Raw genomic sequence first — 13,663 nt, forward strand, 5'->3', positions numbered from 1 at the left:
TTTTGAAGTCACATTCATCACAGACAGACTTCAGTGTGGGTCGCTTGGTCCGTAACAAGATGCTCAACTGCTACTGCAACTTGTAAGAGGCAGTTTTAAAGCATGTTGCACTAATTACTTCAGCTGAAAATGCTAAACTGCTTCAGAGGCTGATTCATGAGCAATTTGGGTGTGGATGCTATGTGGCAAATTGCAGAAGGTTATTAAATAATGCTCTCCATTACCTAGTCGCGCTCTTTCTTAGCTGACTAGTGCTTTCTCAGATGAGTCTGGCTAATTAAAGGGAGCATGTACATGAAATAATCTGCTACTGGTTTGAAGATAAGTTATCACAGGTCCTGGAAGGTTGCTTCTGAAAATTGCTTCGTAATGAATATTAGCCACTTATTCAGAAGGATCCATCTACTTATATTCGGCTGATGAGAAGCTAACAAAAATGGTCTCTTGAATGTGTAGGAATAAATGGGTTTCTGTTTATTTTCAGCTATTCCAAGCTAAGGAATTGCTGAAGAAATTAAGTTTCCCTTACTTGAAAGCCATAAAGTGTCTGGATAAAGGCTGTAGGCTTTGACATTCAGCTTTATAAGATTGGGAGGAAATACTGGGGGAAGAAGGATGTAAACCTTCAATTTCCTGTCTTCCTTACCACTATTCCTCTTAACTTGAACAGAATAAAATGGCAACATTCCTAATATACTTGCTAGTATGTCAAAATCAAAGTGCAGCTTGAACTTAATTTGTCTCTAGGCTATGAACCCTTCCTATTCGGGGGGGTCAGGACGCAATTAGCGCTGATCTGTAAATCCATTTTATTTGGAAGCTTGAATACCTGTCCAAGGGCAGGAAATGCCAAGTTTTGTACATACTCTCTCTGTGTGACATCATGTGATTATGTCAAATATTGCTTTATGTTGCCAAAAAAAAGAAAAAGTGGACCTTCAATTCAAGAGTGGCTTTAAAAAGCCTTGTGCTTTCTACCACTAACTACCATTTAAGATTGAAATGCCAATAATTCGTTACTGCCCTGAGAATTTCTTGAAAAAGTTTAAGACCCATATTAGTCAGTTTTCTTTCTTGTTTTTGGGGTAGAAGACAAAAAATAGCATTTAATCTAGAGAGTGATAAGCTTATTTTGCTATTTTGAGTTAGTAATGTGACTTACATTATTTCAATAGAGCCAGATGCCAGGTTATGTCTCTAGGAGCAGGGAATTTGAAAGATCTACAGAATGGCTGTTTCTTGGAATACACAGGGACTATCATACAGGTGATTAAAGGTTAGAACTGAAGAAATATTCTTACTGTGAGCCAAGATGCTAGAATGTTTCTTGCATAAATAGGAGAAAAATGAGTAGCAGGGGAAAACTTATTATTGTTGTGTAGCTTTATTTAGGTAAGGGAGGAGTGCATAGATTTTGGAAAAGATGTTGAAATACTGGGTGAGGCACAAACCCACAGATTATTCAGCAAAAGAGAAAAGGTTGTGCAAGAGCTCGTAACGTATTACATTAAGAAGACTGATTAATATACATGTATCTTGGAGATGAAAAACTACTAAAGGCTTCTTCATCCCAGCGGAAGAAAGGCTGAGCAATAACCAGTAGCCTGAACCTGAAGTTAATGAAGTCACACATTTTTAACAGGAAGATGGCTCTTTTTCCCCTCAACAAAAAACTATATGTGGAGATAAATTCTCCATCTCTGTCTTCAAATGAAAAAATTATTGCACCTCTGGAGAAGGTAGCTTTGTTTAATAAGTTACTGGGTTTGACAGATTAGAACTTAATGAAATATAATGATGTGAACTAACAGGAAATCATTTCATGGTACCTTCTGGCTTTAAATCTATGATTTATTTATATGCAGTATTTGTAGGAGGTTTTTCAATACTCGTGCAGTTGCCTTAATTATAGGAATGTATGCTGTCAGCTCACCCTACACAGCAAGGTTACAGAAGGTAAAAAAAGTCCCTCATGATCTTCCTGTACCACAACTTGCAGTAATTCCCAAATAAATTGAGGCTGTACTGTGCTTAGAAATGCAGATAAACAGTAGCTACTGTTCTCTCAGCTGTCAGAATAAATCTAAATAATATTATAGTATATACTTGTATGTAATGGCTGTATATAAATGGCTTATGTAAGTAGTGGTATCAATTTAAAAACACACACATTTTGCCAGTATGGATGGACTCTGTTGGCAGCTTCATGTTCTGGAATTGTAATGTCTGTTATGCAGGCCTGAAAGTAATTCTTTGATAATCAGATACATTTTTAGACTAGTTCATACCTTGTGTGCTTCGTTTCTGGTAAGATTTTTTTATGTTTGTGAAAAGCTGTGTCGTTCAGATGCTTAATTATAGCTCATAAATGTCTTTATTTCTGCTGCATTTGTGCCTGCTCAGTCAAAATCCTAATAAAGGTGTCTTATTTGTCCCCACTCACAGTTCTATAGTATGTATATAAGGGGCATTTAAAGATTTTTTTTTAACTTATAATTTTCCCACAACATTGCTTTTATATTCCAAAGTTGCTTTAGATTGTGAAATATTTCCTAAACAGTTATTCTTAAATGTACAAGTCTAGCTGTAGAAGTATACATATTTCTAGTGTATGGATTGGTATTATGTACCAAAACATGCTTGAATACGGTATAGAAGGTGTAAGGGGTGAAAGCTGCAATGGTTCCTTTTGGCTGCTGTATCCATAGGGTTTAGGCACAAAGAACAAAGTTTGTTTCAATTCTGCATCAACAGTTTAGGACTTTCAGATTGAAACAGGCCATCAGTGGTAACTGGAAATTAACCCACCAGCAGGAAACGTTTCTGCCATGACTGAAACATTTGAGAAGAGGCAGGTAGAATTCTGATATTTCCCAAATTAACTGTTTGGAGAAAGGGCATCTGTGAGTACAAGTAACAGTGACTGCCCTTCAGCTAGGCTCCAAAAATGCAGCTTGTTACAGAGCCCTCAATAGGGTTGAAGATTCACTTATACTGACTAAACCGCAAGTTTTATGAATTGCAATGTTGTTGGTTTGTGGACAGGTTACAAATGTGTGGATAGGGATTATTTGTTTATATTCAGAAATACCACAGAGTCTTTCAACACAGAAGTGTTTCAATGTTAAAGCAAGACAATGATTAACTATGCAGACATGAAGAGTTTCATTGTCGAAAAGGATTTGATTTGAATTAAAAGCTCTGGATTTATTCTGATAAATAGATGTGCATGCTGGATTCTCCTGTATTGACTGAGGGATCAAATTGCTTTTCTTTTTACTGTAAACATTTATCTCAGTATTGCCCAGTAAGACAGGTTTTTTTTCCTCTTTATTGCCAGCTTGGATGTACCGAAGTCTGCTTGGTTTTGTCACAGGGAGAGCTGCTCAGATTTGTTCTGTACTGTCCCCTACAAAATGATTCTGGCACATCTGTGGAATGTCTTAAAACATAAGATGAGCACAGTCACTTAAAATATAAAACAGCTACTGGTACTTTTGAGATAGAGGAAGGAAGAAATTTAGGCAAGACTTTAGGCAGATTTTGAAAATAAGGACTTCCAAAATTATCAAAGATATGGATCTTTCATTATGGTAAATCTCTAAACCATGAAAAGTCTCTTGAAAGTTCTTGGCTTAAAAATATATATAAGCTTTTTTTTTCTGGCATTGCAAACATGTGCTCTTGATATTCAGAGATTATTCTTAGGTGCAGAAAGCTGTTCAGGCCAATTCATGGTGCAGGACCTGCAATAAGGAGGTGCAAGGTGAAGTCCATGTAAAAATATCCTCTTCACAGCTGACAAGAAAGGACAGACCATTTCTGTGTAATTTTATCTGAACTGCTAGGGCTTGAGGCCTATGAAAAAATACGCGGTGAAGAGGCATGAAGCATGAGGCTTTCCGCCCTGCCAGGTAAGTTGTAACAGAGCAGTAGTGTTGTCAAAGTCTGAACTTAAGGAGCATAGCCATGTGAACCGTGAAAGTGAGAGGAAGTCTTCAAACCCAGGCTCAGGCCAGTTCATACACAATGTTGGCAATGTAACTGTATTGGTAACAATCACACTGCTGATTAGTATAACTCTCTTATCAAAACCCACCCTATCAGCGCAACTTAACTGAGCAAGAAGGTCCTTTTTGCCAAGCGTTTAATTGTGGCACCACGTATATTCCCTTACTGGGATGATAAACTGTAGCATCAGCAGGTGTTTTACTGGGATAGCTCCACCAGTAAGGCCTTTTGGGGCCCAGTCTGTTCCTGAGAAGCCAAAAAGGGAAATAATGGGGAACTGTATTTTCAGAGACTGCCTTTTCCTCTTAGAAACTTCTGCCTTTGAGCCATTTCAATTATAAACGTTGAGATGAAGTCATTGTTTGTGATTGAGCATGGCTGAGGTCAGAAGAGGGTTGTGGAGCCACCAGGGTGATGAAAGCTAGGGGCAGCTGGGTATCTTTGGTGTGGAGCTGGTAATTAGTTTTAAAAAGAAAACTACACAAGAAGAAATAAGGGAAGGAGTAAGTGGCAGATAATTGAACCTTTGGGGAGCCTACAGAGAAAGGATGTTGGCATAAAGCTAAAAGTAATTTACAGAACAGAGAAACAGTTGTTAGGTAACTAGAAGCAAAAGCATAACAAGAAGAGGCAGGGATGCGTAGAGACAGAGCTAGAGAGGGTAGCCGGGAGAAACAGGCGATGCGTGTCCTGAAGTGCTGTACTCATATAAAAGACTGCTTTTATTGTGAGGAAACAGCCAAAATAGAAAACAAACAAAAGCCCAAACAAAGCAAAAAGTACTCCAGTTGTCTCATCTGGCAAATCATTTGTTTCTTTGAAGTGGGTATTCAGGGTGGGCTAGGAGAGGTGTATCCTGAAGTGAGCAGTGATCTGTCCAATGCTCAAGGATGATCTGTAAGGGCAATTGGCAGCATTGACTCCCTTTCTCAATCATCTAAATGTTCCACAGACCCTGTTCCTGCATCACCTGCTTCCAGCTCATTTGCTGTTTCTTTACCTAATGGCGTTAACCCCAGTGTGTGAGATGATTACGAGCTGTAGTTTCCACCACTACTATACTGCACCCAGTGAAGATGTGGAGGTCTGGGCACATGTGTTTGTGACTTGGGGTGCTTGAGAAATTGGGAATACAGGACTGCTGGTAGACTTGGGATAAAAACATTATATGAGGTGTTTTTAAAAACATTACTCTATGTGATAATCGTAATCCTGGGCATTAGTGCTTTCTGCAATGAATAGGTGGTCCAAAGTAAGTTACTTCAAGTACAGTGTAGGGCTATTGAAATTCCTAAAGTCAATATTTACTACACATCCAGATTAATTTTGTTCTTTAATATTGTTGTATGGTAACCATAATTATTATGGATGGACATGAACATGCCACATTTATTTCCTTAAGCTTTTTCTCCAGAAACAGGAGCTCTTCCATACCTTCATTTCAGCATAGTCCAATCAGGGAAAAAGATTTTTTTTCTTTACCAAGCCAACAACACTACTCCTGGCCTATAATTTCACTTTCCCCTCCATTTTAGTACCATGTTCAGAGGGAAAAATGTGCTTACTCTTTTTACTACTTGAATATGCAACACATTTTCAACAAAGTGCAGTTGTCACATTTCAGACTTAAGTTTGTTTAAGAAATGCAGATAACTTCCCTGCTAAGGATACATTATTCACTTATTTAAATTCTTCTTTAAATGGTAAATAAAGTTTATTTAGATCCATATTTTTCTTTTACTTTTTTTTTGGACAAATATAAAAACTTGGTTTATTTCTCTCATGCTGGGAAAACCCCAAACCAATACATCACCAAAAAAACTTCAAGTGTCATACCTTTACATGAGACTTCTGCCTTACACTGATTAAACTGGGGCGCAGCTTCAAGGCTTCAGTCGAATGGGTTACTGGTGAGTGCTGGGTGGTGCCAGCTCTTTCTGTTTGCACTGACAGAAGTAGCACTGTGATTCAAGCTTGGATGGTTGTCGAAGGCTCTAACAAGGTAGGAAGGAGGAATGCAAGTGTTGCATCTCCAAGGGTGCTGAATGGACCTTGTCCCTGCAGACACAGTGGAGCTCAAGGGCAGGGCCACTCACCACCCTCCCCCACTGAAGGGTTTTTTTTCTGTGTTGAGAAACACCCTGTCTTTCCACTTTCACAATGAGATATAAACTTCTCTCAATGCACTTCCCAGAAAGGAGAGAAATCTCTCCAATGCGCTGCAGGAGGGCTCTGAAAGCTGTGAGTGAGACAGGGGTGTGGGGAAAGAAACTTATTGTTTCTGTGGTGTGACAGGTAATAGCAGTGCTATAGTCCAGGTGCTGCCTGGACACTGAGAACACTCTGTTCAGCACTCAATGCCAAGGACTACAGGCACCACTTCTGCCTCCAAGCAGTGGAGTACCTGGGGTGCTGGCACTCTGCCAATGTCAGCCTGTCCCTGCTGGGAATCTCACTGCTCTTCCATGCCCTTTAAAAGGCATTTTGGCACACTTTCTAAGGCTAAACAATGGTGAGTGTCCTTTTGTGCAGCCTCCCATTTCAGAATGCTGGAAGCTGGAACCTCAAAAAAAGATCTATGGTTGCACACATTTTAAAAATTAACTTGAGCCTGAGGTTTCTCCTCATGGTTGCAGGTAGCACAGGGGTTGCATCCCTGTAGGAGCAGGTCTGCAGCAGCAGAGCCATGAAGGAAAGGGTTGGTGCTAGTGATCCAACACCTGTGCTATCCATGTTTGGAAGAGGTTATTCTAGACTAGGTACCCAGATGGCTGTGTTACCGGCATCCTAGAGAGCGTCTTCCTGTTCAGTTTCACTTGGGAGGGATCCCGTTTGCATCCTCTGAGACGGCTTGGCGATGTGAACCAAACCAAGGGCATGGGAAGGCAGCTGGTCCGTTACTTCAAAAGCGTGCTTGGGATGTGAAACGAAACACTGGACACCTGAGGAAGGTCCTGGTTTCCACGTGGGCCCCCAACATCCTGACTCGATGATCCGGTGGGTCTCTTCCAACCTGGTTATTCTATGATTCTATGATAGAACAGTTTGGGCTGGAAGGGACCTAGAAGACCATCCAGTTCCAGTCCTCTGCCATGGGACATCGAATCGTTGAACCATAGAATGGTTTGGGTTGGAAGGAACCTTAAAGCTTATGTAGATCCAACCCCCTGCCATGGGCAGGTACTAATAGATCAGGTCGCTCAAAGCCTCGTCCAGCCTGGCCTCGAACACCTCCAGGGATGGGGTTTCCACAGCTTCTCTGGGCAACCTGTGCCAGCGCCTCACCACCCTCATGGGGAAAAATTTCTTCCCAAACCCCACCTTGACCTCCCCCAGCCCCGTTCCTTTATTCAAGCCAAACCGCTGAATAGCCCGTTAATCACACCAAGATCTAATCTAAATCCCCCCTCTTCCAGCTTGAAACCGTTACCCCCCGCCCTGTCCCCGCCACAGAGCCCCTCCCCGGCTTTCCCTTTAAGGCTGCTCTAAGGTCTCCCCGGAGCCTTCTCTCCTCGGGGCTGAACAGCCCCCCCCGCCCCGGCTTCGGAAAGCGGCCCCGGCGCCCTCCCCGCTCCTCCCGCCCGCCGGGGCTCCACTTGTTGCCGGCGCCGCGCGGGGCGGGGGCGGGGCAGGTGCGGGGCCGAGCGGGGCCGCCGCCTCCCGCCCGCACCTGGTCCCGCCCCGCGGCGCTGGGGCCGGGGCGCCATGCGGGGCCGGCTGCGGCGCCGCCGGCTGCGGCGGCTGCTGCTGGCGCTGGCCGCGCTCGCCCTGGGGCTGGGGGCCGCCTACCTGCAGCTGCTGGCCGTGCCCGGCGGCGGGGACACCCCGGGGCCAGGTGAGCGGCGCGGGAGGGGGGCGGCGGGTGGCCCGTCCCGTCCCGTCTTGTTCTATCCCATTCCGTACCGCACCATCCCCTCCTGTCTTGCTCTGTCCCGTCCCATCCCGTACCGTTTTGTTCTATCCCGTTCCGACCCCTCCCGTCTCGTTCTGTCCCGTCCCGTTCATCCCGTTCCATCCCGTCCTGTCCTGTCCCGTCTTGTTCTATCCCATCCCATCCCATCCCGTCCCATTCTATCCTATCCTATCCTATCCCATTCCATTCCATTCCATTCCATTCCATCTTGTTTTGTCCCATCCCGTCCCGTCCCTTCCTATTCCAGCTCGTCCCATTCTGCCCCATTCCATCCCATTCTGCTCCATCCCATTCTGCTCCATCCCATTCTGCCCCATCCCACCCTATCCCATCCCACCCTATCCCATCCCATCCCATTCTGCCCCATTCCATCCCATTCTGCCCCATCCCATCCCATCCTGCCCCATTCCATCCCATTCTGCCCCATCCCATCCCATCCCATCCCATCCCATTCTGCCCCATTCCATCCCATTCTGCCCCATCCCATCCTGCCCCATTCCATCCCATTCTGCCCCATCCCATCCCGTCCCATCCCATTCTGCCCCATCCCGTCCCATTCTGCCCCATTCCATTCCATCCCATTCTGCCCCATTCCATCCCGTCCGATTCTGCCCCATCCCGTCCCATTCTGCCCCATCCCATCCCGTCCCATTCTGCCCCATCCCATCCCATTCTGCCCCATTCTGCCCCATCCCGTCCTGTCTCTTTCCATCCCATCCCATCCCATCCCATCCCATCCCATCCCATCCCATGCCTCCCCGGGTGCTCTGTCCCGCTCAGAGCCCAGTGTGGTTCCCATGTTTTGAGGCTGGCCAGGGAAGAGCTGGGGGCAGAGCCCCAGCACCGCTGTTAGCGAGCGGGGGTCCTTCCCGGGAACCCCTCGGGATGGAGGTGGGGTTTGTACCCCTGGAAGGAGAGGCGTCTTGGGGATTTTCACTTTTCTGTCTTTGGCCTGTGCTCTGTCACTCTCTCCTCTGTCAGGAGACCTGTCAAAACGGGATCCTGCTGGAATTGCAGAGCCCGGAGTCACGGCTTTGAGGTGTCTCTTTTTCTGGGTGCCTCGGTGCTTACCTGCAAGGCAGCAAAGATGCTTTGAATATTGCTTTGATGAGAGAAGAAGGGTATGCAAAGGAAGAGGGAACACCTGCCCTGGAGATGCACACTGCTCGCCTCGGAACGGGTTCATTTTGTGCAGACTTTTAGGAGTGTGGCAGGGCTGGCACTAAGTGCAGTCGGCTGCTTTTGTTCCGAAGCAGAGCAAAACAGTTATTTCTGTTGGTGTCACCTGGGGTTTTATGTTTCTCTGCTTTTCTACAGTTACAAGAAAGTTTTCAATGGCCCAGTGTAAAATCCTATGGTAGTGTTGCTGCTGTTTGTGAAATAGCATCAGCGCTTGGTGCCAATCTAGTTTGATAGTAGTTTTTCAGATATGTGCGAGCATTTAACTATCAGTACTTCTCAGCATTTTGATCCCTTCATTGCACATTATGAATTCCTTGATTCTTCCTCCCATCAACCAGGCGGTGTTTCAGTCTCAGAGCTTTAGACTGTGACTGTGCAAGTATCTCCATGAATGCCTGCTCCTACAAAGTCCATTACAGGACTTCAGCTTGTCCATTTGTTCTGTATTATATGTGACGTTGAGGCTAAAAACACATATGTATTGTTCCAACAGCGTAAGAGATCTGATTTCTTTGGCTAGGATAAATCCTGTAGTTATAATCTGCTTTTTATGCCTGATGGAATTAGTTGGGACATGAGAGGATGGCTCACGCTGTAACACTACTTTATGTTACATCTTACTGTACACCACTATGCCAATACCCCCCCAGAGATTCTTAGAGAAGACTGGAGGTATGTAGAGAATTTGGAGGGTGCAGCAAGAGATAAAGAAAACCCCTCTGGGAGGTATTTAAAATAGTGGTTATAAGGGGAGAAGGGGCTGAGTCAGGTGTTTGGAGCCTTACAGCTGACAGTCCTTTCACTGCCAGCAATGCAAAGGGAGGCAGAGGGAGAAACAGGCAGAGAGTACAAGGACAGAAGAGATGCACACGAGCAATCAACTTTCTTATGAATTGGAGTCTTCCTCTTTGCTGTTAGACAGGGTTATTTTTACACCTCTGTTATAAAAGTCATTCTTTTTTAGACTGCAACTGGGAACAGTGACATGGCTATGGTCACTACTAAGTAAAACAGAAGATGAGGAAAATATTTGTATTATATTAAAGTTCAATTACATGAAAGTCCAGATTCTCCCAAATCCACCACAGACGCTACTGCACGTTGGGTGCGGAAGTCATTTAAACACTGCTGGAAAGGATGGGAGGGTGAAACCCTCCAGCTGGCTCTGCAGCTTCACAGAGGAAGAGCAGCTATGCCCAGAGAGCAGAGGCTCTGCAGGCTTGCTGGGCCATTGGAGTCTTGGAACCTGCTAAGAGGAGGAAGCTTATGACCCTCCCCACCCTTCCTCTTGCCCCAATACCTCTAAAAGCCTGATTTGTTTGAAGAGAAATCAGAAGTTAGAGTGAAAGTCAAATAGTATTTGTTTTCTTTTGGCTATTAAAACTAAGTGATATTTTCCTCTACTGGGGTGGCTGTGTTTGTGACTCCACATGGTGAATCTTTCCAGAGATCCCAGGGAGCTGGTGTAGGAGGGAGTGACTCTTGGAACAATTAATATTTTTCTCCTTGTGTTTCTGCGTTGTTTTCCATTGCATGTCTTCAGTGAGAACCCTACTGTAAGTCGCGCCTGGAACCAACCAACAGCTAACACCTCAACTTCTCTGATGCAACAGCCTCTCCCTAGCTATTAATGATAAAATACAAAGGCTGTTTATTGGGTTATTTTTCTAGGCAAAAGCCTAAGTATCCCTCCACTGGGGCAAGAAAGCTGGGCTTGGAAGGAGATCTACAGGAGATCACTGTTTCCATCTCCTGTGTCTGTCATAGAATTTCTTCTTGCCTCCCTAAAAGGCGTTGCAGAACAGCCTGTGTATGGAAAGCCAAGTATCTTACCTGTTTCCAGAGAGGTGAGCCCTGATCTTACAAGACTGTAAGGAGTCACAGAAAATACTCCTTTTCGTCTCAGCCAGGCACTGTGATTCCCCGATGCTGCCCCAGCTCTCAGGTCAGAGCCTTAGACCAAGTCTTCAGGCATGGTACATCCTCTCCAGCTTTATGCTCTTTTTCTCTTCCCCAGCCACATCAGTGTGCACTGAAGGAGGCATATGTCAGATGGCCTGGGTGTGAGTTTGCATAGATGATTCTTAAAAACTGAGGCCATGACTGTCTTCCCTTGTCCTCCCCATGCAGCTTTGGTACACAACAAATTTAGGCTTATAAATAATTTTGGATGAAAGAGAATAAAGGACCTAGAAGAAGATGCTGAAATAGTTGGTACCCATTGCCTTCCATGGAGCTGCATACACTGGGAGAGGCTCTGGCTGCGAGGTTCACTTTGGTGTAAATTTAAAGTCGAAGGTATGAGAAACCAGCCTGAGGTGTAGAATTTGTGCTCAGTATACCCCATGGGTTGGGATTTACATGTGTGTAAGTAGATCTGGGCCCATTTCTAGCCGTCAGGGAGGTTTGGGATGGGCTGTACAGGGATGGATGATAGTATGGGATAAAAAAAATAATTTTCTTTTTTTGTGATGTGGCTGCATATTCCTACATATTCTTCCCAGGGAGCAGGACTGTTGTCTTTAATAGGCAGGAGTGTGTTTCTGCTCCGATTGTTGTTGTGGTGCTTGCATTTTTTTAATTGAGCATATTTGGCTGGTCTACTGCCCAGTAGGTATTTATAGGAATCTTAAACATGTTTACAGCTGAGTGAATAAAAATAAGTAGGCTGAGGTGAGTCAAAGATGGGCACAACTCTCCTCACATAAAATGTGGCCTGTTGTCATCCAAAACAAGTTGTAACAGGCAGGACGCTGCCTCCATGCCAAGAAACTCGAGGAGTTGCAGGCAGTCTGTTTACTTCTGCTGCTGACAGGCACTAACCTCTGCGGAGCGGGCTTTCCAGTAGAAATGCTTTTCCTGTCTTTACTGGATGCTACATAGCACACTTTGCTCCCAGTTTCTTATTTCAAGGGTGAGTGAGCTGTTGGGGAGGGAGAAAATACCAGTGGAGCACAGAGCAGCCAGGTCTGGAGAGCGAGTCCTGCTGCCTGCCTTTACTGCTGTAATGCTGTTGGCTTGGCAGCACAGCTGAGGTGGACAGGAGAACAAGGACAAGGACAAGGGTCTTCCTGGGGAAGACCTCCACCCAAAGATACTACCTCTTCCCAGAGCTGCTACAGTGCTCTGTTAAGACGGAAAGGCTGGTGGGTTGGAGACCACCTGCTGCTACTTCTGTTTTTCACTTCTGTGCCCAGCAGTACCCCATCTCACCCACCCATGAATAAAGGTCTGACTCTTAGGGGAGCAAGGCTGGTGGCAGTGAGCTGTGCTTGCAGGCAAGCAACGATCCCCTTTGCTTTAAAACCTTGTGTCAACATTGCAAAAACGAATCAGGATCCCTGAAGAAACTTGGAAGTGAGGTCATTCCCAGCTGTTGCTGTGCAGACTCTTTTTTTTCTGCTACAAAGACCATGGTATCTAGGGAGACTATAAATTACTTGTACTAATTTCCTTAATTGCAAGGGTGAGCATTATACTGAGCCAGGCACAAGCAGGGTGTGCAGGTTTAGATAGATTGCTGGGACGTGCACCTTGTAGGAACAAAGAATTGGGGGATCCTTCTTTAACTGACCTCTGTTGGCTGCTTCAACCTATCCCTGTTCCTCTATATTTTATTTTTGCATGTAAATAACACTGGGAGTGAGCTATCTTCCTGTCTTGGACTGTGGCAAGTGATTTCTGTATTGCTTCTAGTGTCTTAAACTGCTGCTTTTCTGACTTAGTAGCGTGCAGTACCACTCTCTGAAGTGGGAAGTATGTGGGGTTCATAAGAAATAGTGGAGATGGGTGAATAAAAAAGTCCTTATGGCAAGACTACCACCTCTCCAGTATGAACATCTTCTGTGTCCCTTTCCTTCTCCAGCAAAACAGTTTCTTAACCCCCCTACCATGGTGAGCTCTCTGAACTTCAGGCATCCAGGCTACTACAGAGCAGTGCAGATTGCTTAAAAACTGGCCCCGGTGTTGGTGTGAATGGGCAGATGCGTGAGTTTGTTTGAGAAAAGTAGTTGGCAGAAACCTGAAGTTGCTGGTTTAATGTAACACACCAACTTCCTTCTCTAGGCTCCCTGCCCAGGCACCCTCAAGAATCATAGAATCATAGAATAACCAGGTTGGAAGAGACCCACCGGATCATCGAGTCCAACCATTCCTATCAAACACTAAACCATGCCCCTTAGCACTTCGTCCACCCGTGCCTTAAACACCTCCAGGGAAGGTGACTCAACCACCTCCCTGGGCAGCCTCTGCCAGTGCCCAATGACCCTTTCCGTGAAAATTTTTTTCCTAATGTCCAGCCTAAATCTCCCCTGGCGGAGTTTGAGGCCGTTCCCTCTTGTCCTGTCCCCTGTCACTTGGGAGAAGAGGCCAGCACCCTCCTCTCTACAACCTCCTTTCAGGTAGTTGTAGAGAGCAATGAGGTCTCCCCTCAGCCTCCTCTTCTCCAGGCTAAACAACCCCAGCTCTCTCAGCCGCTCCTCATAAGGCCTGTTCTCCAGCCCCTTCACCAGCTTCGTTGCTCTTCTCTGGACTCGCTCTAAGCACCTATGCACAAGG

The 13,663-nt window shown here is 45.3% G+C and overlaps 1 protein-coding gene across 1 annotated transcript in view; it reads left to right on the plus strand.

Annotated features, from left to right (window-relative positions):
• Positions 1-7,713: 7,713 nt before the first annotated feature.
• Positions 7,714-13,663, plus strand: part of B4GALNT3 (beta-1,4-N-acetyl-galactosaminyltransferase 3) — a 70,909-nt gene continuing 64,959 nt past the window's right edge. The window contains exon 1 of the mRNA XM_069860668.1: positions 7,714-7,846. Coding sequence (XP_069716769.1) covers positions 7,717-7,846 — 130 coding nt within the window. The 5' untranslated portion in view covers positions 7,714-7,716. The remainder of the gene's footprint in view (positions 7,847-13,663) is intronic.

This window comes from Phaenicophaeus curvirostris, chromosome 1 (genome assembly GCF_032191515.1).
Source record: "Phaenicophaeus curvirostris isolate KB17595 chromosome 1, BPBGC_Pcur_1.0, whole genome shotgun sequence".
Classification (NCBI taxonomy): domain Eukaryota; kingdom Metazoa; phylum Chordata; class Aves; order Cuculiformes; family Cuculidae; genus Phaenicophaeus; species Phaenicophaeus curvirostris.